We start from the raw sequence: 24,017 nt of genomic DNA, 5'->3' as shown, positions 1-24,017 counted from the left end.
ACCACCACCTACGCACGACAAGTAGCGCGCGAATAGTTTCAACTAACTTATTTATATTTCATTGTAAAAAAGCATAACTGAATTATACTAATTACACTTAAGTGAAAGTGCTTTACTAATTGTAGCAATCATTTACAGAGTTCTGTGTATTTTTATATCTCACTAAAACTAACTGTAAATTTATTGCTTTATAGATTACGATCACATTAAGAACCTTAAAATATTAGGGTGAATGTGACTACAACACTGTTTGAAGCTAAACAGTGAACCAACCACTTCGACTTCGAAACTTTCACCTTAGTCTCAGGTTGCACAGCGAAATTCTCATCGTAGTGTTTAAAGTCGCTTGACATCAGATAGCAACTGAGCCCAACCACTGACTTACGCCAACATATAAACGACAAATCTAATCGCATGGCGTCATTATTACAAGTGAACACATCGGACATTCTTATTTGATATCCGCGTAGAGGCCACCGGAAGCTCCCAGCAGTCCGCACTCCGGAACAAATAAAGGAAGTAGGTATTTGTCTTCGTTCTATGTTTACCATGTATGATATCCATTATCCATTAGGCTCATCGTGTAATTTGCTTTCGTATTGAACCAAATTGGCATGTTTATAGGTAATGGATTCCTAATAGGTATGTTAGCCTCGATTACTTGAGGGTAAAGGGCAAGCATTTATTTGTACCAAAACTACCGCTGTAGGGCTTCTGTGACACGTTGGTGAGAAAATTAAAAAAATTATAATGCACATTTATATTGCGCTGTGAGTACTGCGATATTTCCCCGTCTTAATTTTTTTTTAATTGCTTATGTTGGTGGACGTGCTCACAGCCCACCTGGTGTTAAGTGGTTACTGGAGCCCATAGACATCTACGAAGTAAATGCGCCACCCACCTTGACATATCAGTTCTATGGTCTCAAGTAGTTACAACGGCTGCCCCGCCCCTCAAACCGAAACGCATTACTGCTTCACGGCAGAAATAGGCAGGGACTCGCAAGAGGTCCTTCCTCCAGTAATTACGCAAATTATTTGTATTTTTTGTATTTTTTAATAAACAATAATAAATAAATAAGGTTCTAATTGTATTTATTTATATTTAAAAATGCACCAATGCACTTGTAGTTATTAAGAATAGAACTAAGACAGGAAACATTAATTACCGCTAATTACAGCTCACTCAGTTTGCCATTACCGAATGTTCAACCGAAATTTAAAACAAATCTATACTAATATATAAATCTACAGTGGTTTTTACGGATGTTCCGTTATAACTACTGAACCATGCATCCGATTGACTTGAAACTTGGTATCCATGTAGAAAATACGTGTACTTCATGGATAGGCTAATATTTATAAGAGTTTTGGACTCCCTAATAATAATGACAATAAATAATAATGTTAATTTTAAATGTCCAGAAAAGCGGGCGAGCACGGCTTGTAAGCAATAATATCGCGGTAGGCGTAGTAGTAGTACCTCGAGTTCGTCCTTCAGGTTTCCCTCTCGCATGTGGTAGTTTCGTACGTTATCGATCACCTCCGGAGGGAACTTTTCGGGGTTCGCACTCATGTATCGATACACGAAAAGATCGCAGCCGATTATCTTGAAACGGTGCTTAAAAACTGGGACTATAGCACCTGGATGAAAGAGATATTGTATCATATGAATACGTATAGAGGAGTGAAAGATTTTTGGGTTTAAGCGAAATTTTGCTTAATACGCGACATTTATCTTTGTAATTAGAGGTGCGTTTTATTTGGTATTAGCATCAACAGTTTGATATTTTTAATTGAACTTCAATTAAAGCCTTCGTCAAACAGAACGCGTACTTAACGCCGCGTACTTAACGTCGCGCTCTTTTCATGTCACACCAATTGACTAGATGAGTCTAACGCTCCTTGCGCAACGCATTCGCCAAATCATAGTGCCTTTCGATAGCAGTGTGAAAATTTAAAAGTATTAAGAAATCGAGTGATCAGATCAGATGTGGCATTGTATATGCATGGGTATTTCCTAACTATTTATATAATTTTTTCGGGCATTATCTAGTATTTTAATACACATTCACTCGGACGCTAAAATAAAATTTGTAAAAAATTATAACGCCTGACGTCAAAGCGTGTTAACGCCGCCACAGAGCGCTGCGTACTTATAGCGCTGGGGCTCTGTTTGACGGTATGTTACCTTATTTGTACAACACATCTCGGCGTCATAGCGCGGCGTTAGTTTAGCGCTCTGACGCGCGCTAATTACGCGTTCGGTTTGACGAAGGCTTAAATTTACCACATTCTAAATGCTGAAGATTTTTTTTTTGTTACGATATTTTTTCTAAATTATAAACTTTGCTATGGCTATGGCTGTCTTGTAATATAAGTTAAACGAAATGGCCTTTCATCTCTTGATACGCATATCTATTGTTGAAAAATTGACACAGAGTTTGTTTACAATTACCTAATCAAGAACGAGAACTAACATAAAACTGGTGGTAAGACCTCTTGTGATACTGATGGTGGGCCTCTTGTGAGTCCGCACGGGTATACCCCGCCTATTTCTGCCGTGAAGCTGTAATGCGTTTCGGTTTGAAGGGTGGGGTAGCCCTTGAAACTATACTGAGACCTTAGAACTTATATCTCAAGGTGTGTGGCAGCATTTACGTTGTAGATGTCTACGGGCTCCAGTAACCACTTAACACCAGGCGGGATGTGAGCGCGTACAGCCATCTAAGCAATTAAAAAATAAATTATATTCGTTATCAAAACATAAATTATAGGGCTTACGAAAAGAAATTTGGGTAAACAACGTCACCTATATAAAACCTCTCCGGTGTGAAGTAGCTCGGAAAATTGGGATCAGATTCAGGCGTTTCCAACCGCATGGGTCTAAGGAATTTTCCCTCCCATATACCGGAATTTCGACGCGGTATCTCGCCTATTTTAACAGTTCCATCCGCAAGGCTGTAGGATAGCACGAATTTGCGTCCTTGATCTTCTGGGTGGATCCAGTCTATCTCGCACAGATAACGCAGATACTGTACAAGACAAATAGTTTTTTAAGCATTTTTTTGTGTCTCGAACAAGCCCTTATTTAATGAAATCTCTCGTTTGTTATTATCCAAAACTTTATAATAGAGGCAGAATGCTTCAGGCGTTTCATTGGTATGCCGCAAACTATCTAGTCTGGAAACAAAATAAACTTTTTCGACTTTTTTTTAAACTTTTTCTTCGTTTTTTTTTTATTGCCCTTGTAGACATACGAACATACGGCCCACCTAATGGTCATTAGTTACCGTCGCCCATGGACTTCAGCAATGCCAGGGGCAGAGCCAAGCCGCTGCCTACCGCTTAATACTCTCCACAAGCCTCGTTTGAAGAAGGACGGAGCTCATTCCATAGCCGGATGGTACGTGGCAAAAAAGACCTCTAGAAACGCACTGTGGATGACCGCAGTGGCTCCAGGTAGTATGGATGAACTCTACTCCGGTCTTACTTAGTCTGTAAATACAATAATCTTGATCCGCACAAAAAGTAAAAAGCAATATAAGCTAAAATTTTATATGACTTCCAGGTATGTCATTTGAACACAGGATATTTGAAAAAAAATTCAACTGGTCCCAAAAAACTTTATATAGGTAGATGTGATAGTTGAGTGCTGGATAAAATTGAAATAGTTTCGGATTCTTCTATAAAGTATTCGAAAGATGAATTCTGAGCGGAAACTTTAGAAGCGGGATTCCGCGGGACACAATAAAATTTCAGAGAAAAGTCAATAAAACATCTTAAAGATTCAGGAGGATGTAGTGTCGCTCCGCGAATGAAATATTAGTTTTAGACAATATCCTGTTTTGAAGTTCTATCAAAGATTTATTCTACGAGTATTAAAGATACATTTATGTCACTTGGAAATTGTGATGCGTTTTTCAAACCTACGATCTTATTTCCAAACTCTGTAACAATAATCTCCGAATAAAATTCTTATAATACACACACAGACAGCACACGGCAAGGATAAAAATTTGCGACACAATTTCATTACGGACCTGTAAATTTGGAATTATCTCTTGTTATTCAATCTCGTACCTTGTTGGCGTTAAGGTTGTATTTGATGACATCTTTGTGTGGTGGCTTCGGCGTCAATCCGAAACACGACTGCAGGGTGTCTTCAGGAGCGCCGATACCAATGTGTGGCGGTAGCGACTGCACAACAAGCATAAATAAACACCAAAGTTATTTATGCGTTTCAAATAAACGATATTTTTAAGGGCAGAACAATCAATAGTAATAATGTTGTAGAGTCAACTTATGCCTATAGGCTTAATGATAGTAAAACGATACGAACCTTAGCAAATTCTTTTTTGGTTTCTTGTCGAACTTCAACGCGAGGCGGCTGGTCTATATTCAGCATCGACCTTAAAGAAATAATGAAATAAGCATCCGCTACCATCACACTTAATAAATTGTTTTCACTATTTAACTTGGTTAGGTTTTTTAGGAAAATAATACATTTAGGAATGTGATGCGGCTACCTACCTATGTATTTACCTACGAGTATATACCCTTTTTCTTTGATGCAAAATGATCATTCACTCATTATTTGCGATGGTATATTTTAGTATTATTATGCGACTATATTTTAGTTTGCAGGTTTTCTGATCATCTCTCACAAACGGCTTTTATTCCCTTAAACTCTAAATAGAGCTATACAATAATAGCACGCTCAGTCGGAAAACTGAAACTATTGAAATGTCACGACAATTTTATTCATAAAATTGAAATAAACGCGTATTCTTCCGAAGTAGGCGTCTATTAATCCACTAAAATGGATACCTAAATAAAAATACAAAAAACATCAACACCAATAAACTCTGTTTTATTTATTTATTTATTTATTTATTTATTTATACTTTATGCACAAAACAAAACTTGTACACAGGCGGACTTAATGCCTGTACTTAATGTTTTATATTGAGTTAGTTTTTTATTGGAAACACTGTTGTCCCAAATGACTGAAAAGTCATCGCAACCATTTTTATTTTTTATTGCTTAGATGTGTGGACGAGCTCACAGCCCACCTGGTGTTAAGTGGTTACTGGAGCCCATAGACATCTACAGCGTAAATGCGCCACACACCTTGAGATATAAGTTCTAAGATCTCAGTATAGTTACAACAGCTGCTCCACCCTTCAAACCGAAACGCATTATTACTTCACGGCAGAAATAGGCGGGGCGGTGGTACCTACCCGTGCGGACTCACAAGAGGTCCTACCACCAGTAAATTAGTATTTTTATGAATTAACAAACATAGGTACTTCGAATATGAATATAGATGTAGTGAGAAATTCTTTTACTTCGGGAAACTCGTATCTTTATCGGAATACGATGACACCCGAACTGTCAATGAATGATCGTATTAAATGAGTGACATTTTCATATCCATTAATAGGGAACTTTATTGTTTGTTTAGTGTCAAATGTCAAAACGAATAATGTCATTTTGTATAATATAGAGATGCTACAACCATAACAATTATTACTTAAAACGGGATATTTACCAGTGTATTTATTATACGAAATGAGTTCCCGATATTTTTAAGTCATAATTGTTATGTTCGTGAGCATGTTAGCTTAAATCATAATTATGTTACAACCACCTTCTGTAACTTTGAAAATACTCAGTTTTATTGTCATTAGTAAACAAAACATTATCTCCACTTTAAAACAAAATTAAAATTACAACAAAATAAAGCCTATTGGGAAATATTTACAATAATAAAACTCAATACTTGCCTAAATTTTATGTCATTGGCGTCCCTCTCGTACCTAACTAAATAACCTGCGTGTGAGAGGGATGCAATCGACATAAAGGCTTTCATACTAAGATCGTTAGTATACTTATAGGTACCTAACATTAAAATTTTACCTACTGCGTATTTGGATCGATGTTTTCAATATTTTCCATTTCAAAATCTGAGTAATAGACAGAAACATCATTGTCAGATTTGTCAGTGCTTTCATTGACGTTAATAGCAATCCTTTGCTATTGCTATCAATTGCTATTTTTGAATTTGTTATTTCCGATATAACGTACAGGTAAATATTAAATATAATTCCTTGACTGGATTTTTTAACCGTTTTCGAGGTTTCGGCATGGTTGTACATTATACAAGTACAACCTTTTTATAAGTTATCTGAAAATATGACTAAAACTATAGCGAATATTTGAATTGCGTATTATCCACTCTATATATATATATATATATTGGTCTGCTGATGCGACTTACTCCTACGGCTCTAAGATGGGTACTGACATAGATTATACACTTAATATATTAGAGAGGTACTGAAGCTATTTGAGAGAGCACGATAAATACGAAGTTTTCCGAAAAATTACGAAGGAAAATCATTTCTCACTATATCTATACATATTATATTAAGCCTACGTAATGTAAATGATGAAGATACAGAACCTCTCGGTTTGAGTGGATACATAGATAAATAACATGATAAAAGTATGTACAATGTTATTTTATCAATTATTCAATCATAGGTAAAAAGCAAATTACCTGAAAATAACCCTAAAGGAATAATTAGAACTAACTTTATAAGAACACGAGCCCTAAAGAGTTTACAAACACAGCTAATAATTTAAAAATTGTTATACAATAACAACTTCTACATGATAATCACTTTATGTGCGTGCCTTTACTCGCTAATCACCTTAATCGCAGAACCAATTTGTGAATAATTAACAATAATGTATTGACATAAGCTTGGACTAACCTTTCATATTTGTTTCTTTGAAATCGCTTGATATGAATCAAGCGGGCGTATGAGCCTCAATGGAGGTTAAGTACAAAATAGCACTGGATAAATTGAAAGTTTATTTAATATCTTAGACAGATATTAAATAAACGTTTGCTTTTATTTTGTAATCCTTATATGTAGTATGTTTTTATTGGGTGTCTCAAAATAGCGAAAAAGTGATAATTTTCATTTTAGTTTGATTTAAAAAAGAAAACAATAAGGTGGGTTAAGACAGCGATCACTTATAGATCATCTAAGGAAAAATATTTCCTGTAGTCTCATTTTTCAAACCGTAATCAGGTGTGTGTTTATGAACAAAACGCAACCTGCTCGCGTTTCCGCCTAACACAGTGCACAATATGCTTGCTCCGGGTGATCTCTCGTAGATACTACTTTTTATTTTATTTTATTTGTTATTTGGAAGACAAACAGTGAACTTAAACAACGCACCAGTTGCTCCCACGTCAAGATTGTATTGTTGTGTTTAGAATATATGAACACAAACATCGGCTCATTAATGTTGTTCAATTAATCTCGACTGTGACAGGCGCTAATTCGAGCCGTGTGATTTTGTCACATATTAATTTGAGTTGAATTTGAGCCAGAAACGGAAGCCCAAATTGACAACAGGACGGAAGAATGAATGAAGATCATCTGCCCTAAAGAAACGTTTCTGATTGAGCCCCGATTGATGAAAAATGCTATATCTATTGATATCCAAATACATCCGAATATTTGTTCTTCCTAGATATAAGCAGAAATAGGATGTATACGGGTATATATGTACTATATTGAAATATATTGAATTCTCCAATAACAAACTTTCGAAATTCAAAAGTTTTTCCTTAAATTTCCATAAGAGTTTTTGGAATATGAATATGAATAATAATTCATAAAAGTATCATGTTAAATGAAGTAGAAAGTTTTCTATAGTGTAGTTCGTCTTTTAGGTCAGATTTTTTGTATTACGTAACCAAGTTTCAAGTCTGTTTAAACGCTCGCGTCTCTATTGAAATATTTTCAAATAAGAGGCAGGAAAATATTTTACCAACATAGCAGAAATCGGACGCAGTTTTTTTTTTCTTGAGTCAAATATACAATAGTTCATCGTGGTTTCGTTAAAAAATGGCGGAATTACTATGAAAAATTTGCTTCAAGTTAACGATGCGATAGAAGACTAAAATCAGGTAAACATACAAACCACACACTATCAACATGAATAATTTTCATTAGCTTCTGCTTTATGAACACGCAATGCATGAGAATTTTTGAGAACATACCAATGATACCTTATTCCACCGATGAAAAAATATTTTAAATAAATATTTTGTCTCAGTACATATTAATTAAATGTTTATGTATGTATACATTCATAAATATTAAATTCCATATTCCATTCCATTCCATATCCATCCAATTCTCTTGCTAGGGCTTTTTTTTTTGGTTAGGAGGAAATCGCCGGACTTCCGCCCTCCACTGGGGATGGAGGGCGGGGCATGTCGGAGTTGAACCGACAAAAACCTCCTGTCGCTCAACAACCAGCATCCAAACTTCGCATGAGACAGAACTCATGAAAAGGCAAAGGAGGGAAAGTGAAGCGTTTAGTGCGGAGCACATCTCTCCCATCACCCTCCCCCTCGGGACGCCGGACTGGCGGTCGTCGGCGCCACGACCACCAGTCCTCTCGGTCGGCAGGCTATCCGAAGCCCGCCTAGATGGCACCGGTTAGAATGGTCTATCCTACGGAATACCCCGCTGGGTCCGAACCAGCGTGGGTCAAGGATAGCCGGCCTTCCATCACCCGGATGCTCTTGCATAAAACGCGTGCAGAGCAGCTAGGGCTAGTGTTAGCAATATACTCAGGTTAGAGCTCCGTGAACTCACCTACTCGCTCGGTTACGCTGGCATAGCCTCTAAAGGCTACCAGCGTAGATAGGGATACAAAAAAATGTATATGTCTCATCCAAACTCGACAAACGAAGCGAAAGCTTGCCACCTAATGAATGCGAGCCGTAACTACTCGTTAAACCTCGCCTCACTTCTGGGGGTGGACTTGGGCCAAGGCGAGGTGCTATCGCTCGAATAGAACCTAAACATATTCGTTGCCTGCATAATTACACTTCCTCTGTCATTATCAAATCAAGTTATAATGATGATATTAATCTAAATAATATTTCAGAGATTGGGAGTACTTCTTCTCCACCTTCTCCTTTGAAATCAAGGTTTGAAATGTTGCCTGGTTTAGAAGGAGTGAAGACGTCTCGGTACTGTCATCATTTCATGCTGCGAAATCTCTTTGCACGATTACCCACCATATCGCCCACTATGTCATGAAGATAATGAAGATATTTTTTCATTCATTCTCTTTAAAATGTGCGCAAAACTAGGCAGTTAAATAAAAAACCCGATAATCTTGTTACATATAAATCTCAATCAGGAAACTATTCAGCGCTTCATCGTTCGACCTAGATAGAACGTACTTTTTATGAAGAAAAAATACCTCATTTTCCGTTCCGGTATTCATTGTCCTTGAACATTTTTCATTTGAGTTTAAAAAAAAAAATCTTACTTGTAATAATTTCTAGTGAAGTTATCGCAGTCGCAAAGTAAGAATTTGCGTCCGAGTACGAACACGGTCTGTCCGACGATGAGATCCCTCGGTGCGTAATACTCAGTCACCTCTTCTTCGCTCGTTTCCAAAACAGTTGACGGAAACGATACTGTGAATAGATAGATATATGAATTAAGTTATTGAAACACGATACCTGTGATACTGCATGTGAATAACTAGTGCGTATTTTTTTTGGGGTTCAAAGGTAGACGAAGATACAGTCCACCCGGCTCAATGTCAGGGGTATAGCAAAGCAGATGTCTTCTAATAATCCACTTGGTAACACTGTTAATGATTTTCATAGCAGTAAATGAAAAGGTTGAAGGTTTTACTGGTGGTAGGACCTCTTGTGACTCCGCACGGGTAAGAACCACCACCCCGCCTATTTTTGCCGTGAAGCAGTAATACGTTTCGGTTTGAAGGGTGGGGCAGCCATTGTAACTATACTGAAACCTTAGAACTAATGTCTCAAGGTGGGTGGCGCATTAACGTTGTAGATGTCTATGGGCTCCAGTAACCACTTAACACCAGGTGGGTTGAGAGCTCATCCACCCAACCAAACAATAAAACAAAAAAGGTGATTGTATTGTCTACATTAAACGGTTGCCAAAACTCATAAACAATATAATCTGAAAACAGTCCTCGAATAGACACTATTGATTTTCACCGATGCGAGCTTACAGTACACGCTACCATTAGTATATGCCCATTGGTGATCGCAGTACGCTGGTAAATACCCAGAGAACGCTACTGCCCATTCTCCAGTAAATCCCTTATTCATACTTTACGACACCCACGAGATGAGATGGGGTGGGCCTATCCCAAGCTACACACCACACACCTCACATCCGTATAAATAGTATCTACAGTAAATTTAATAAAGCACGATCCTCTCGAGGAATGTTTTAAATCCAATTGAATCGGGCTTAATTAAATATCAAGATCTTTCACAAGAATTGTAAACAAGAACAAAGGGGCCGCGGAAGGAACGTTTTCATCAATTGCAATAATTCATAAGCTCCTTAGTTAAGAAGTTGGAAGTCGGAACGGCTAACAACTCAAACTTTATGAGCTTAATCTCTTTAAAAGCGGCCTATTCATGAAACGTATACCTTATTTGTCATTAAGCGCAAAATGTTTTAGCGCAAAAACCGAATCTAGTTAAATATTTATGTATTACGTAAAATTTAAATAAAATAAAAATACATATAAGAGAAATTATCTGAGGCTAACTCGACATCTCTTTTTGTCTTAAAACAACTTGCCATAGCAGGTTGTGGTGAATTATTGGTGTTGAAGTCGTAAATGATACAAATTACTGTTCAACCTTAGTGCTTGTTCAGAAATCACCCTCTCTCTTGTTCAGAAATCACACTCTCACCACGTACGAAGAGGCTTTTTTCTTTTGGTCAGGAAGAAATCGCCGGATTTCCGCCCTCCACTGGAGATGGTGGGCGGAGCATGTCGGAGTCGAACCGACTAAAACCTCGTGTCGCTCAACAACCAACGTCCAAACCTCGCATGCTCTCCCATCACCCCCCTCCCCTCGGGACGTACAATCAGGCTATGAAACGAAATCCCCTCCAGCGTGTTTCCGAGCGTCTAACGTCGGCTTCTTCAAAAATGTTTTGTAAATAGTCTTTCTCGGTCTTCCGTTCTGCCGTAGCATGTATATGAGTGGCGGCTAGTGCTTAGGATCATGTGGGCCATAGACTCAACTGCCTTTCTTGGCAGTAATAAAACAAAAGGGTTGAATAGTTAAAAACTCCGAAACATACATAAATATGTACACAATAAAATAAACCGGTAAATGGACCATTCACTCTATCTCACACACCTTACCGGTGGTAGGGCGTGTTATGAGCCCCCACCCTGCCTATTTCTGCCGTGAAGCAGTAATGCGTTTCGGTTTGAGGTGTGGGGCAGCCGTTGTACTATAAAACTGGAATTTAGAACTCATGTCTCAAATTGGATGTTACGGTATTTAAGTTGTTGATGTCTATGGGCTCCGGTAACCACTTAACACCAAGTGAGCCGTGATCTCGTCCACCCGTGGAAGCAATAAAAGAAAAATATGGTTATTTATGAAATATTATATCAAATAATGAAGAAATAGCATATTTCGTGATTTAAATTTTTGGAGATAATTTGCTGAGCGCACCCGGCAAAGTTAATTCTGGCAGGGTAGAACATTGGAATGCTATTTGGAGAGTTAAAAATGCGGAAACGAACTGTTTTCTGAAAGCTATAAAGAGGATTTCACTGTTCATTAAAAATGAATGAGCCATCAAAACCTTTACGAAACGGTCTGTGCTCAAGAGGTGAGTGTGGTCAGCCGTCGGCCGTCGATTCAAATAATAGATATAACGTTTTAAGTTTTATAGGTTGATTTATAAAACACAGGTATCGCACGCTAGTATCGAATTATAAATCTGTGCTTGAGTCAGGCACAAATCATGTATTCTAAACTAAAAAAAAGGCCCACGCATCTAACACATGTTCACGAGTGAAAAAACAAAACCGCGTCAATAAAAATTAAACCTAGTAATTCATATACTAAAGCTCCAGTGGTAGGTCTTATAGTGGTCGTAGTAAATGTATGTGTACCGGCATAAATACTTATTTCTATTCAAAAACATTTGCATGTTCCAGTTTAGAAGAAAGCCGACCAGAAAATAGTATTTTTTTATTATGAATAGTTTTAATCAGAATAATAATGAATGTATGATTTAAATAACCATAAGGAATCGACCCCTTCATGCGCATTGAGACGTTATGGGAAGAAATGTTCAATATTTCCGCCGACAGCAAGGCATACATCATTTCCACATTTATTTTTTATCGGCATTTTCACACGAGCTCTAACAAGCGCCATCGTAAGACCATTAAAGGTTTTTTGTAACAACTCCCCCTTGCGTGATGCTAGAATCTCACGAGATATGTATTATGCGTTATTAACCAACATTCCCGCTGGCGTAGCTTCATTTAAACGTTACCAAATAAATTGACGTAGACCATTTCTAATATCAAACGATGATCGAGCACACAAAACCGTTCTGTAATCAAACTTAAAAGTTTCGACTTTTATAGACTTTGAAATAATCTCACCGGGTTTTTCTTTCCACTTTTTAGGCAGTTTTGTTTTCTTAAGCAATAACGGAAATGGATCTTTCCCGCCCTTCTCGTCATGGAGCTCCTGCAAAGTAAAACGCAGTTATTAAGGCATACTTATTTACTATCCGGACGACCCACTAGCTTCGCGATATGGGCGCAAAGGAATTTTTATTGAGCTTAGTAATTGGAGTGCGCCCTCTTCCCGGAGCCGAATAATAAATATTCATGGCTCTGCTTTTCCAAGGACGCCTTGTATCGAAAATCAAAGCCCGAAATGCGATAAGTAATTAATATCACAAATAGTCCTTCGACGTAGTTAGTGGAAACGATTAAAATTAAAAAAGCGTGAAATATAATTGTTATGTCGACGGTATAAAATAAAGAGGTCGACGTCATTAAGTGGGAATTACGAACGAATGAGCGAGAGAATTACTCGTGAATCGGAAAGCACTCCACTAACGAAAGGCTTTTGTGTGTTCGTTTTTATATACGGAGATACGTCTGAGAATTCAAAGGGAAAATCAAATATCGCTTGACTTGGTAACGACTTACTAAGAAAAGATAAAGGTCCTGCTTGCCATTCGCCGGCTCATTTTTATTACAATTGTTTTATTGAAATAAGAACAAATGCACGTTAATGAGACTGAAGATTTTAATAAAATACATGAAAATAAAAGAATGTGTGATTAGTTTGACAAAATAATTGCCGTTAAATAAATCATAGATTAACTTAACGTTCTCTGTAAACCATACTGAGTGTTATCGATATCTGAGCTAGTTTTCCGATAAAACAAATTGCACCAGTTTCCAATATACAAAAACAAACAAAAAAAACTCGCCTTTACAGCAATGGTGTCGTCTTGGAGAAAATACAAAAGTTTGTATTCACGCAGTTCCCCGTTTTCAGAATCACGATCGTCCCACACAACGTTGAACCTGAATAAGACATTAGAGACTTTATTAAAATTGTTGCTGCACGGTTTCCTTTTTCCGGTTGCAAAAACTATTTCTCGTTACGTAAGACAAGTCATTAGATTCTCCAGGAACTTGGAACAAAGAGAAAGCAGTTTATGTTGAGATTATCGCATTATTTGAAGATGTTATTTGAAGATGTTCTTTTTCATTTGTTTTAGCTGTGCGGTAGCAGAACATGTTGCTAACCACGACGTGTCCATTTCTACTGTATAATATATCATCATTCTAATTTCACAGATATGATAATCGTAAATCTAATTAACGAGATTATCTGCCCATCAATGATAATAAAAATTAAAAGACGAATTAACGAAACGCAAAATAGCATTCATTAGTACAAACTGCTTATGATACAAAATACAAATCATTAATTTATCGTAGCGTTATAGCTGGAAATAAGCCGCATTGTATATTCAGGTGAACTCACTGTTCGTGATACCGTGAAGCTATTTTTCAAGCTATCTCGGGAATGAATCATTTCGGAAACACAAAAGTAGGCTATATGCTAATGAGGTACGTGTACAAAAATAAGTGTTGTGGTTCAATGTGGACAAACAAGAAGATACTTATTATTTCGAAACAATTTTTGATGACTATTTTCTTTTTAGGATATTGATACTAAGCGGCTATACCTGGTATGTTTATTAACATACCTAATATTTAGTAGATAATGCAAGTCTATAGTTATCGCAACTTGAACGCCGTGACCTTCGTAATACATGAGACAGCCTTTAGCCGAAACAACTGATGGTAGCTATCCAGAAAAACAGGCTCAGACCAGCTTCCTATTTATTACACGATATTATTCATTCACCGTTGAAGTTATTCGTGACAGCTTATTAGATACATATTAACTTATTTTATAAGAAAAATTGGAACCTATTTGTGGAATTTTAAGCCTGGCGTAGCCGCATCACTCGATATGAGTTTACTGGTCATCTTTTGTCAAATCACGGACGTTTTAAGGACGTTAAGCAGAAAACTTGATTTAAAATCGGAGCCGAGCCTATTGTCACCCATCCGTTTGAGAACCTTCTATACAATACTAGTAGTAGGACCTCTTGTGAGTCCGCGCGGGTAGATACCACCACCCTGCCTATTTCTGCCGTGAAGCAGTAATGCGTTTCGGTTTGAAGGGTGGGGCAGACGTTGTAACTATACTTGAGACCTTAGAACTTATATCTCAAGGTGAGTGGCGCATTGACGTTGTAGATGTCTATGGGCTCCAGTAGCCACTTAACACCAGGTGGGCTGTGAGCTCATCCACCCACCCAAGCAATAAAACAAAAAAAACAAAATACACACTTCTCAAAGTACAGACAAGTGTAGAAAGTAATTTTTAAGACGGCATAAATACTCCATGGACCATGCATCGCAGAATTGTTGGTAAGTCAAGAACTTCATAGCTTAACCATATTTGAAACTTCTTAAGCATTTTTCTGAAAACTGGTTTTCAAAATCTTCTCACATTTTAGTTATAAGGTAGACTTAGCACGTGTAAGCGCAAGAAATGATTTAAAAGCATCTAACAAAACTCTAAGTATTTTTTTTTGTAAGGAAAAAATACAAATGAATCATGATTTTTTTTCCGCAGTCTGCCAAAAACTTCATCATTTACTGAGGTCAACAACAAAAGAGCTTTGAATAAACACAGAAAAAGCCTACGAATCGACTATGGCGAGCGCTGATAAGAACAGCGAATAAAAAATTGAAGAAAACGTTCCACCGGGGTTTTATTTCGAGGAAATTCGCTGATTTATTAACAGACCTCGAGTAACTCTGGTTCGAGTTCATTATAACCACAGATAAGAAACATTAAAAAATAAGTAAGTATAAAATATCTTTAGATATTTTTTTATGGGGCACTGTCAAAAGAATTGAATTTATAAAGAACGTTACGATGGTTTCGTATTTTTTATTGGTTTATTTGAATGTAAATTAAAAAAAATGGCTCTCATTTCGTTTAATAAGCGTTCTCTATTTTTTTTAATGTTCGAACCGTTTGTTGTCGTTTTCTTTATAAATACTTTAATAAAAGCATTAACATTATTGCATGTCTTAGATATCTTGGAATTGTTTCTTTAATTCGATTAGATAGATACCTAAACGATATTAAGTTTCATGAATTTATTATGTTCTGTTAAATTTCTAATCTTCAGTACATATGTATATATAGATATAGAATAAAGGCAAAAGCAAAACTGACGCACTGCGATCAAATTGCAGTGATCTTGGGACAAATCCAAGTTACATTATTTTAATATCATGCAGTATTTATTCATGTATTATTGTAAAACTAGCATTTATAATATATAATAGCATTTATTTAATAGATATGTTTGAATGTTCATTGAAAAACAGTCCTATTAAAAACCAAACAACATGGTTAAAAAGTTTATAACTATGTTCCGTACTCATTGCCATAGTTTTTTTTTTTAAATAACATTGTTTTAAGTTAATAAAATTACGTTTGGTGATTTACTTTGCAGCTTTGCACATCAATTAATAGCACTTGCAATTTATATGGTAAATATGAAAAAGTACTGTGTGCTTATTATTTCAATTACAACGGATGGCAATTCAAAGACCTCACGAAATTCGTATAATATCGTAACCAATATGTCACGATTGAGATTCATTTTGTGAACTACGTTTTTTTGTTTTGTTATTGACCTTTTTTCTTGTAAAGATAAAAAGAAAAAAATCATTGTTTCCAATATTTTTATTGACAACACCAATCCACGGCAAACGTTTTACCCTTACTTTTATCTACGTTACTACTGCAGCGGCATCCCTAGGCACCGACTGCCTATCGCTAACGGCTGCGGCTAAATACAAACACCACAAAGATGCTAGTTGATAAGGATAAAGTAAAATTTACGAATTGCAGAAGCATGAAAATAACGAAGAAAATAATGAAAACGAAAAAAGCCAAAAAAATTACGGATTTTTAAATTGGCTGTGTAACATTTTTTCCGACTGAATACATACATACACATATTTATTCACTGCATATTTACTGTATCATTTATTTAACCTCTGTGAGTGACAATCATCTCCGTACCTTCTGTACCTCCATAAGCTAGAAACTCGGGCTAGTGAGGAACCTCTATAATCGAGAAAGAGATTGAGGTCCGCTAATGGTGTCAATTGAATTGGAATAGCTATTTTAACGGTAACTCATTATTGCTTCACAATAAAACTACCCGTATTGGTAACACTGGCTAGACGGGCTCACACCACGACTTACCACCAATATCGTCTTTAGGAATCGGGGAAGGAGAGAAATAAGATGAGAATACCACTGCGGACGATTGAGGCGTACCTTCATCTCGGTCCGACTAAAAGTTGTACAGACAGACAATTCTCATTCAAGATCCTCTGGCCCGAATTTCATCAAGCTCTTGTGTGCCTTTCCATGATATTTACGACGTTAAAATAAAATCCGCACAATAATGCAGCGCGCGTTCTTGTTTATAGGTCATAAAATACAGCCAAGCGTCGACCAGTAGGTTCTACCCTCGCCTCGCGTCATAAATGATTCGTGCTATGAATTCTTCAGGAAATCGTTAAAAATATAATTTTCGATTTCTCGCCTCCGAATTCGTAGGTATCGAATTAATAAACTATTTACAAATGTATTTTATAAACACCTGTTATTTTTATGCAGTTTTATTTGATCAAAACGAAAGAATCTTAAAATAATGATTAATTTCATTTATTAAACTTCTTACGCATATAGTTCTGATTATTACTATTTAAGGGACTGGCATATATTTTCTTTTCCTTAATTTCTACGAAGATTCCTATGCAATTAACCTTTAATCTAATAATATCAATTTTTTTACAACCTTCGTATTCTGCGTAAGTCTATTTTAATTTAACTTATAGTTAATATAAATTCTTTATTCTTCAGACGAGGGTTAAGATTGTTTTGATTTGCATAGACGTTCCCAGATTTCACTTTTCACTGATCCCCGACCGTGGCATTTCTTCTCCGTAATGCAACACCGTAATGTAACCGATTTACCAGCGTCGTCCCACCGTTTAAACATTCGTGTTCTCGATAGTGTATTAGTACCAGTAGGATACTATTTTTTTATTTTTTTTTATTGCTTAGATGGATGGACGAGCTCACAGCCCACCTGGTGTTAAGTGGTTACTGGAGCCCATAGACATCTACAACGTAAATGCGCCACCCACCTCGAGATATAAGTTCTAAGGTCTCAGTATAGATACTAATTTAGATCGTTTATTATTACTAATTTAAAAAATTTATATTTGATCAAGAATTAAGTTATTTGACAGAGAACTAAAGTAGCGTCATAGTTCCGACAGTCGTCACGCTGAAGTGGCTGTGGGCTGGACATATATTCCGTAGAACCGAAGATCGGTACAGGAGACAGGTTTTTGAGTGGAGACCGCAAACGGCAAACGTAATAGGGCGTCCTTTATTATTGCTTAGATAGGTGGACAACCTTACAGGCCAACTGGTGCTAAGTGGTTGCCGGAGCCCATAGACATCTACAGCGTAAATGCCGCCACCCACCTTGAGATATAAGTTCTAAGATCTCAGTATAGTTACAACGGCTGCCCCATCCATCAAACCGAAATGCATTACTGGTTTACGCCAGAAATAGGCCGGGTGTGGTACCTACCCGTGCGGAGTCACAAGAGGTCCTACCACCAGTAAAGAGGTAATGAATAAAGGAGGTAAATGAGTAAATGAGGATGATAAAATTTATATTTCGGTTTATACTACACCTATTTTATGATATGATATGTATTACATTATTTCAGTAGTAGGGACTATGCGTAGAAGTTTTAGCACCCATTTAGGCGTAAAATTTTCGAGACTGGCTTCGACCTTTTTCAGTTCTGTGAAGGTTCTTGATTCGGGGCTTTATTAAGTATTACTGCAATAAATCGTAATAAAGATCACTATCGTCGAGTCCGAACACCAGATGTAGACTGGTCACGTCACCGTTGTAAATTATGTTCAAGGACAAATTTAGTACTAGCTAGGATCTTGGGGATAATCCGTATAAGTTTAAATAGTATACGCATATAATAAGCCCTACGTTTTTGGTAAGTCTTGCGGCTTGACCGCAAGTCGCATGTTCTTGGTGGTGTACGCTAGAAATTAGTCTTGAAATTTTACCAGAACATGTAATATTCTTCAAAATTGGATAAACAAATTAAGCACAAACAGCGAACTTTCGCTAAATGAAAATGAAATAGCCGGAAATTCTCGGACATTTTTTTTAATTTTTTTTTTATTGCTTAGATGGGTGGACGAGCTCACAGCCCACCTGGTGATAAGTGGTTACTGGAGCCCATAGACATCCACAACGTAAATGCGCCACCCACCTTGAGATACAAGTTCTAAGGTCTCAAGTATAGTTACAACGGCTGCCCCACCCTTCAAACCGAAACGCATTACTGCTTCACGGCAGAAATAGGCAGGGTGGTGGTACCCACCCGCGCGGACTCACAAGAGGTCCTACCACCAGTAAACTTCAAGAAAGGTTTGAATTTTTTTACAATTGCTTAATATCAATAATTCTTAGTTATCAAAAATAATTATCAAATTGATTTTTAAGTAAGACGTCACGACAAATTGAAGAAACAAACAATTATTCCACAAAAGCGTATGTACCTACATCTTGAGATACGAGCATCAACAAATTAAAGCACAATTAAGGCAAAATTTACTAGCGCAAAACTAATTAGCGTACCCCAAACAATGTTGCCTATTTGTGTCTCAAATAAATTCAAAGAAAGCTCATTAAAATCACAATGGAACATCCATTGTAATGAGTAGGTATTAAGGCCCGGAACTAGCTCCAAGGCGAGAGAAGATTGTGTAATTAAAGCTAACAATTAACATAGAAATAATTCTTGGTGAGCCTGACACCACAGTCACCCCCGGTGTTGGGTCAGTCAATAGCCCCCAATTGTCCTCCGGACTTATTAACTAAGCGCACGAGGAAAACTTGTTTCCTGTAACTTTATTAGTGGAATTGACCTAATTTTATACGAAAATGTCTCTCTCCGATAGCCAATTAAGTTATTTTAAGAGGTGAAAGGAATATTTATTACACATATTTAATATCAATCTATAGCTCAAATTATTAACAAACATATAGATACTCTACTCTCGAGATGTCAACGGGAGGTGTAGCCGTCAGGTGTAGTGTCACCACTCACGTGGTGATATTCATAAGTTCCGGCAACCACTTAACAGCAGGTGGGCCGTGAGCTCCTTCATCCATCTGAACAACGGCATAATTATTTTTCTCTCAATCTAAAGACTTTCGTGTATAACACTAACTGATCTTCTGAACGACTTATATCCTAAGCGGTCTGTATTGAGAACGAGTATAATATTTTATTTCATATTAAAAAATCTATAAGCGGTAGGCAGCGGCTTGGCTCTGCCCATAGGATTGCTGAAGTCCATGGGCGACGGTAACCACTCACCATCAGGTGAGCCGTATGCTCGTCTGCCTACAAGGGCAATAAAAAATAAATAAATAAAAAACTATTACGAACTACATATTACTATATTGTAATACGGTACTTGTTATAGAAAACAGTTTTGATAACATAAAAAATACTAAATATACCTTTGCAGGTACACGTAAACCTAGGGGAAAATCAAATTAACTGTCGCTAACAACACTGGTTTATCTTGTGCTCTCGGTACTCCTATTTACTAGTCTCAACTAAGTCCCGACTAAATTAGTAATTCCAAGTGTGATCTAATTAGCTTCTATGCTGAACTGTAACTAGTTTTGTCTTTTACTATACTACAGAGACACGATGGAGGCGAACTTAGATTTTTCTTAACTATCGTAGCTCCAACCAGCGAACTCACAATCCACATCGTATTCAGGGGCTTGCAGAGCCCATCTTGATACTAGAGAGGGGAATCTCATTTGTTACGGTTGTCCTATCCGAAACCGGAGCTCATAAATAAAAAAAATACATGATGGGGCTACCGACACGTATGGGACTGTTGCCCCACTTCTAGCACTTAAAACATGAATTATGGAGTTATGTAGGAAAATAGGAAGGATACCGGTACGAGAAACGGATGAAGTTATTGTTATTGTTACTCGAGGAAGCCGTATTTTATGCTTAATAGCCGGGCAGATCTTTAACATTAGAATCCTATGACTAAAATAGAATGAATAAATTTAACTATTCTTCATATTCACATGAAAAATATCTTGCGGATCACAATTTAAAGTGTTATTATTAAGAGTAAATTAGCACCATTATATTTTGTTTCGTTTATTTATTTTTTGCAGTCAGTAGCGCGGGCATATAAGTAAAGTAAAGTGATGAACTTACGCGAGAACTTTTCCATCGTATTCAAGGAACCGTCGGAGCGGATCATCCCGGGGCTTCGCTCGCTTTGGAGTCTGCACAGATTTCCATCTTTCCTTCACTGTATAGGGATCAACTGGTAAATCTTCCTCTTTCGACAACTCTACACCTTGAGATTCGAGCCATTCCTATGACATAAAAAATATATCGGTTAGATTTTTTTTTATTTTTTTTTTATTGCTTAGATGGGTGGACGAGCTCACAGCCCACCTGTTGTTAAGTGGTTACTGGAGCCCATAGACATCTACAACGTAAATGCGCCACCCACCTTGAGATATAAGTGAGATGTCGTCCCATACTGCTATTTATAATGTTTAAGTGATTCCGTTCGAGCTATCATCTGTTTTGGGTTTTTCATATTTTACCATATGCCATTTTAGCCATATGGCTGTTAAAATTATTCCTCAATAAATAATGAAACGCCATTTAAATTCGGAGAACGGTATGGCAGAACTTACTCGTACGGAAACATGCTTCAGAGATTATTTGTTTGTTCTATACGAAACACGTAATTACTCAGGAGGAACATCTTTACCGCGCGACACGTACCTACATAAATATACCTATATATGGGCGCAAACGCCACTATTGGCAATAATTAATATAATAATATATAGTTTAGTTTATTCCATGTTATTGTTTATTTATTATTAGCATGATGAAACTGTTATTCTACCATATTTAATAATTAGCAGACACTGTTTCGATCTTAAGATGTTCAGAATATGTTTAATGTTTATATTATTGTTTAAAAACACAAATCACTTATAAATAATTAAATATGAATAAAGCATAAATATTAATAATAATTTATATTATAATTAACAGTAATAATTTAATTAAGTATTGTAATTGTTATTCAATGATGTTGTTGGCGCCATCTATTATTAGGCTGCATTTTATCAATGTTAGTTTAAATTATTAGTTAAAAGTAGGTAATTCATGTGAAATAAATTAATGTCAGTCATGTAAAAATCACTAAAATATTTATTGTGAATATAAAGCTATATTTTGTGAATTGTTTCGCAGTAATTACATTTGTTTGTATAAAAGAAGTTATAGTTACTATAACCATCACAAAAAGGCTAATTGTGTAAAAACTAAGACGTTTTTGTAATAAAATAGTAATGTTAAAGTTTTATAGAATTATTAAGTTTTATAGTATTTTGATTGTCAAAGACCTTATGTGTGTAAGCTCTGGCTTAACGCTGACATATACATACTTTACTAATTATACATACGTGTTATCTTTTAAAAGAGTGCTATCGTCCTCATTCATTACGTAAAGTTTGTTCCAAAGATGGTGATTTTTCGGTTTGTTTACCAAATTAGTATTTCATTAATAGTGAATTTTTTTTTGCTTCATTCACACTTGACTACGACTTGAAAACGATTGTAGTTCTTATCTTAACTATACATACAGTTTTGTATTGTGTTATTTTGACTTCGCAAACATCTGCCTCCGTGGCGCAATTGGCTAGCGCGTTCGGCTGTTAACCGAAAGGTTGGTGGTTCGAGCCCACCCGGGGGCGTTTCGTTTTTATATATTAAATCCTCTAACTAATCTGTAATCCGATAAACAACACATTTCAGTGATATTCCGATTGAATATCCAATTAAAGAAACCTTTGTACCGTTATAAGCTTAAGAATCGTGATTTGGCCGTTTTTTTGTTAAATTTGGCATGCCAATAATGAGATACATATTATACTTGAAATATTTGCCGTCCTTTATATGCAGTAACAGAAAAAAGAAACGCGTTAATTGATCGCTTCATTGATCAAGCGGTTAGTGACCCTAACTACGATATCATTCGAATCAGAGTCGGTTTTCGGTTCTAATATATATCCTTATTTTGTGTATTTTATTCTGGTAGGTATTACATTACACACGAGAAAATCCCGACTTCGGTAAAATTTATTTATTTAAATGACAAAATTATGTTTAAACAATATTTTCGTAGTACACGTAGTTTAAGTATGTTAGGAGTTTTTACTAAACCCTAAATCAATTATAGTAGAACTGTCATTGGTTTAAAAATTAAGCAAATATAAATTAACAAATGAAATTGGTAACAATAGCTTCAATCGATAATTTGATACATTTTATTAAATTTTATTAAAGTCGCAAGACCTACCTAATGATTGGTTAGCATTGGGTGTTTTAGAATTTTTTTATATATTTTTTTTTCATCTAATAATTTGTACATTATCGCAGGTAATTTATTCATTTTAAGTATATTAGTCTATGTTATCTGTAGCTACTAAATTAATGAGTGTATCTACGGCAAATATTGAATACATTTTTATATTATTTGCGCAGTTGTATGAACCGACTAACGGACCTGCTTGATGTTTTAGATGACAATGTAAATAAAACAAGGTATATCTGGCCAAAACTTTAAAAACCGAATAATAAGTAAACATGTAATACACAAAACATAGTATCGACATATTATTTATTATATAGCTATCAATATTTGACGTAAGCTAAATAAGCCGTCAAATTAAGTTACAGCCCATAGACTTCAGAGTAAAAGGATGTAAAAAACAAAGCCCTTCTGGGGCAACCGGATGAGAAGATAAGACCAATGAGTTTGTTTCGCGATTTTTATCATGACTGCGGCTCTTTACTACAGTACCGGGAGAGTCCATTCTAATAAGATTTACATCCAAAAATGGAATCGAACAGGTAAATGACAGCTGGACCGCAACAACTTGGCTAAGTCATTTTAAGTTTAATGTTTGTACAATGATCCTAATTAAACCATAATCACTGATAATACTGAAGAACAAACAGAGGATAAAACGGTATCAATTTAAGGTTTGTACTTTTTGAAAGAAAAAAAACCGTGTTGTATTGTGCTTTTTACTGATTACAGCAAATCTTGTCTAAAGCTACCAAATAAACAGACAAGCGATACAAATAGAAGTAAAATAGAAGTAAAATGGTACTCAAACAATTCTATTTATTCTCCGATCTAAGTACAGTAGTATCTCTTAAAACATTTAGGAATTATTAAGCATCATTTTTTTCTTATTTTTTTCCTATCAATTCTAGTAGCCTCGTGGGGTTATATTCTAGATTCACCGAGCTAGTAGGTGAGCTCACGGGACT

General features: G+C 36.2%; 1 protein-coding gene and 1 non-coding gene across 3 annotated transcripts in view; one reads left to right on the top strand and one right to left on the bottom strand.

Annotated features, from left to right (window-relative positions):
- The window catches only part of LOC101743940 (EF-hand domain-containing protein 1), a 53,150-nt gene that overhangs the window by 5,278 nt on the left and 23,855 nt on the right, over positions 1-24,017 (bottom strand). For both annotated transcript variants that reach the window (XM_062672578.1, XM_004928425.5), the window contains exons 5-12: positions 20,865-21,028; positions 13,370-13,466; positions 12,525-12,612; positions 9,375-9,525; positions 4,342-4,411; positions 4,083-4,199; positions 2,812-3,034; positions 1,483-1,643 (exon numbers count right to left, since the gene is read on the bottom strand). In XM_062672578.1, coding sequence (XP_062528562.1) covers positions 1,483-1,643; positions 2,812-3,034; positions 4,083-4,199; positions 4,342-4,411; positions 9,375-9,525; positions 12,525-12,612; positions 13,370-13,466; positions 20,865-21,028 — 1,071 coding nt within the window. The remainder of the gene's footprint in view (positions 1-1,482; positions 1,644-2,811; positions 3,035-4,082; positions 4,200-4,341; positions 4,412-9,374; positions 9,526-12,524; positions 12,613-13,369; positions 13,467-20,864; positions 21,029-24,017) is intronic.
- TRNAN-GUU (transfer RNA asparagine (anticodon GUU)) lies at positions 22,359-22,432 on the top strand. Its single transcript has one exon. It is a non-coding gene; the product is annotated as a tRNA-Asn (tRNA).

The sequence above is a fragment of the Bombyx mori genome, chromosome 15 (genome assembly GCF_030269925.1).
Source record: "Bombyx mori chromosome 15, ASM3026992v2".
Lineage (NCBI taxonomy): Eukaryota > Metazoa > Arthropoda > Insecta > Lepidoptera > Bombycidae > Bombyx > Bombyx mori.
The sequence above is the reverse complement of the archived record's forward strand: the minus strand, read 5'-3'. Positions and strand labels throughout refer to the sequence as shown.